Raw genomic sequence first — 3,708 nt, forward strand, 5'->3', positions numbered from 1 at the left:
CGTTTTAGCGCATTTCAGTGTCGATATAATTTATGATTGACGATGAAATATTATCCCAAGAATGGTTGTATCGTATACATGCGTCATTGGATGACTTTGGTGATGGTTCAGACCGATATTAAAGTGACCAAAGATCCCCTGTTGGGGATCGTCCATTAGGTACTCGATTTTCTTACAAGTAAAGTACTAAATATACAAAGATTCCGTACGAAGAGGGAACTTTAAAATTTTAAAATTTTAGGTAATGCACTTAGTAGTTGTTTCTTTTACAGTGATTGTTGGAGTTTTTCAAATTTCAAGTAAAACAAAACTAATAATGTGTACATATTATATTTTATTGGAATGTAAGTAATCGATTCATACAGTCACGGTAACAACATCATCCAATCAAATTTTTTGATTGTTTGCTACGTTTGGCCTTAGCCTTAGATTTTGCTTGTTCTTTTTGCTGCTCTTTTTCTACTTTTTTACGTTCACGTTCCTCAGCCTTAGCCTTTTTAATTTCTTCACGCTTCTTCTTCATTGCTTCGCGATCTTTTGCTCTTTGTACTTTTAGGTTTTCGTTGACACGTTTTTCATCTTCTTTCTTCCGCATTTCATCAAGCCGTTCCTTTGCTGTTAAAACTGGGTAATACTGCTTCGAGTAATAACGATGCTTCGTAGAACGTCGTGGTGTAGGTGGTAGTTTCAAAAACTCTGATAGTCTTCGGGCCGGTCCAGACATCATTGCTACAGAATCTGTCGGAGACGTTTCAGGGTGAATTGAATCTTTGTCGCGTTGTATGTTATCTTCAAACTCAGCATCAATAGTGCGACGGTATTCTGAGCAATTATCAGCTAAAATATAAGCAAAGGGTATTAAAGTACTTTATATTTAATATTCTGAACATCATACCTTCATTATTCCTTATCGCATGATCATTTCCAGCAATTTGCGTTGAATTGTTAGTAGGTGATTCATTATTGAGTTGGCAATAGATGATATCCTCTGTTTCCATTTGCGACGAATTGAGTGATTGGTTCCAAGTATCAGCTGGCACCTCAATTACAATAGGTGGGATTTCATGAGGTAGATTCATATTATCAAATGCAACTGATTCTTCCTCGTCGTTGCTCGTTGCAGCAATCGAGCACATAAGAATACTATCATCAATTGCTGCTGGATCGGTCACCATATCAGGAACAAGTATGTCGGAAGCTATCTGGAGTCTGTTGATATCTTCACCATCTACCGTGTCGCAATTTGTTACGCTGATGTATGGTCTAACAAATTCTTGATAAAAGAATCGAATAGTCCGCTCATCTCGAGAAAGGAGGCCAACATTTCCTTGAATTCTGCTCATTGTTTGAGGTCCAATCATATCTACAGCTTGGATAATTTTGTTTATGTGAACAGACACACATTCATCAGTTGTTTGAAGGGACACAGCTGTATTGTCTCGTGTATTCAGCGTGGAGGATTGTAGATCAACAGTGGTGAATGAATCATGTTGAGGTGATAATGGTGAAGGTGCCAATTCAGCTGGCGGATCAATTTCGTGATTCGAGGCCTCAGATTCTTCGGGAGCATTGCATGTCCGCGCGATACACTTGCTGTAGTCCACATTATCAGGTTCAAATGGACACAATCCACAAACCCTGAATCCATTTTTAATGCTTGCAGGTTTTATACCTTGTGCAACAGTTTGTGCTAATACTTTACCGAAATGTACCAATGTTAGGATTTCTCCATGATGGTCTGAACGCCACTGTTCTACTCCTCGTCTCCATTCATCCTTCAGCGGTTTAAACACCGCGACGTCTGCAGGTTGTGTTATGTGGGTTGTGTTCGGATAAAGGGAAATTAATACTATTCCTAGCGATAGGCAAAGGTCTGCTACTTCCAAAGACTTGTGGGATGCGTGGCCGTCGACGAAAAAAATAACAGGGAACACTACATTCTGTTGTACTAGGAAAGGATGAAGGATGTTCTGGATGTAAGAACGAAAATTGTTCACATCCATCCAACCTCTTTCGCTTTGGCCAATCCCCCAGGCGTCCGGAAATCCTGCAATAACTTCTTTGCGGAGGCGTTTCCCTGGCAAGATGACATGAGGAGGTACAATACATCCAGCAGCGCTAAAAGCAAACATAACCGTAACGTTTTGCTTTCCTGGTGCTTGTTCGACCTCATAGACGTTGCGCGATCCAGTCCTGGCGAGCACTTCTTTGGACTTTGGATGTAAGTAAAAGGATGTTTCATCTCCATTAAAAACACGCTCCGGGCAATCCAAAATCTCCAACATATCATGCTTCTCAAGCCAGCCCCTAATGGAGCGAAACCAGCCTCGAATATCTCCCTCGCTAACTCTGGCGCTTGCAGAAGACACTGTTTCCGGAGTCCGCAGAGAAAACCCTGGATTACGACGCATAAATGCACCGAACCATTTGCGTCCTAGAACAGTAAAACATCACATTATAACATGCGTTTGGAACGCACCTCTAATGCCTAAATTTCCGCAATATTTCCAGACTTACCAGGGCGATTGTTTTTGAATGGTGTCTCCCGTGGATTAGCTGATAAAAACTCTCCAACTTTGAATTTCAAACCGTTCTTTGTAATCGGGTACCCGCGCTCTTGCATCCCAATCAGCCAGTCAACAATCTGTTGTTCCTCCTCCTTTGTCAAAACGGATCGAGGTCCCGAAACGTTTTTATGCTTCCATCGATCACTCATTCTATATCGCACTGTGGACATGGGCAGCTTTAGTAGCTTACAGGCCGCATACATGGATTTCTTTCCGGATTTAACATATTCCATGCATTTTTGAATCGTCTCCTCCGTGTGTCTCACTGCGCTGATACTCTTACGTCGCTTAGCAATTTTAACCATCCTAAAGAACAGATTTTTAGCTTTCAATAGAACATTAATTACCTAACTAGAGAATTCAACATACCTGGATAATATTTTACAAAAAAACACTGGCAGAATTAATGGATACAGCACTAAACTTTCGCAGCAAACGACACCGCTTACAGATTATTTACATCTGTTGTGACAAACTACTACTAATATTTTTCTCGCTAGCTTTGATCCACTTCGCATGTTGCGAAATAGGGAACACTATGGCTTAACTTTGTCCGTGCATAAAACACCAGTTGTTGTAGATATTCGGACTCTTTAATATAAAATTGATATTCTTAAGTATTTTCATTGATTCTTAGAATATCCTTGTAAAAAAATTAGTCATTTTAAAAAATCACAGCCGCTCAAACAGGTTATTAAAAACTGGCTTGTGTGATAACGAATCCATAAGATAGCAGTGGATATGGTTACTTCGGAAATGAGAATACTTAAAAACACTAGAAATAAGAAAGGATAACTGTAGTAAATTGGCCGAAAATGTAAAAAATTGCCTTGCTTATGACAACTGCTTATAAAATACTGTTATAATTGATGGTAATACTCTATTTTTTCATTTTTTTTGTCAATATAGCCATAACTGGTGCTATGGCGATAACTGGTACGCCTTCCCTATTTCAATGATCTGTTAAAAAAAATGTGCTTCTTCTCTTCAAGATGTTTGAGAAGAAGTTCGCGATCTTTAAGAGTTTCCGGTAAAACGCGACAGTCTCCTTTCTTTGCGATTTGGAAGGAAACCTTGATTCCCCTAATGGAGTTCAAGATCTCCAGCCTAAATCCCCCAAATTCGAAACAACTGACCACGA

General features: G+C 39.7%; 1 protein-coding gene and 1 long non-coding RNA gene across 2 annotated transcripts; both read right to left on the minus strand.

Annotated features, from left to right (window-relative positions):
* Positions 1–549: 549 nt before the first annotated feature.
* LOC110678732 lies at positions 550–928 on the minus strand. The gene is made up of 2 exons (XR_002501891.1): positions 896–928; positions 550–837 (listed from the first exon to the last, which is right to left on the minus strand). It is a non-coding gene; the product is annotated as an uncharacterized LOC110678732 (long non-coding RNA).
* A 519-nt stretch (positions 929–1,447) lies between these two features.
* LOC110677696 lies at positions 1,448–3,486 on the minus strand. Its single transcript, XM_021848785.1, has 3 exons — positions 2,518–3,486; positions 1,703–2,434; positions 1,448–1,638 (listed from the first exon to the last, which is right to left on the minus strand). Exons 1-3 carry the CDS (start codon positions 2,870–2,872, stop codon positions 1,448–1,450), a joined length of 1,278 nt encoding a protein of 425 aa, XP_021704477.1. The 5' UTR covers positions 2,873–3,486.
* Positions 3,487–3,708: the final 222 nt, after the last annotated feature.

The sequence above is a fragment of the Aedes aegypti genome, chromosome 3 (assembly GCF_002204515.2).
Source record: "Aedes aegypti strain LVP_AGWG chromosome 3, AaegL5.0 Primary Assembly, whole genome shotgun sequence".
NCBI classification, from domain to species: domain Eukaryota; kingdom Metazoa; phylum Arthropoda; class Insecta; order Diptera; family Culicidae; genus Aedes; species Aedes aegypti.

Bases quoted from the DNA above. Each gene is read 5' to 3' on its own strand.
- LOC110677696 (XM_021848785.1), bottom strand. From the start codon at position 2,872: ATGGTTAAAATTGCTAAGCGACGTAAGAGTATCAGCGCAGTGAGACAC. The intron at 2,435-2,517 runs GTAAGTCTGGAA...TTACTGTTCTAG, and splicing joins ATTCAAAAACAATCGCCCTG to GACGCAAATGGTTCGGTGCA. The intron at 1,639-1,702 runs GTAAAGTATTAG...AAATGGATTCAG, and splicing joins CCTAACATTGGTACATTTCG to GGTTTGTGGATTGTGTCCAT.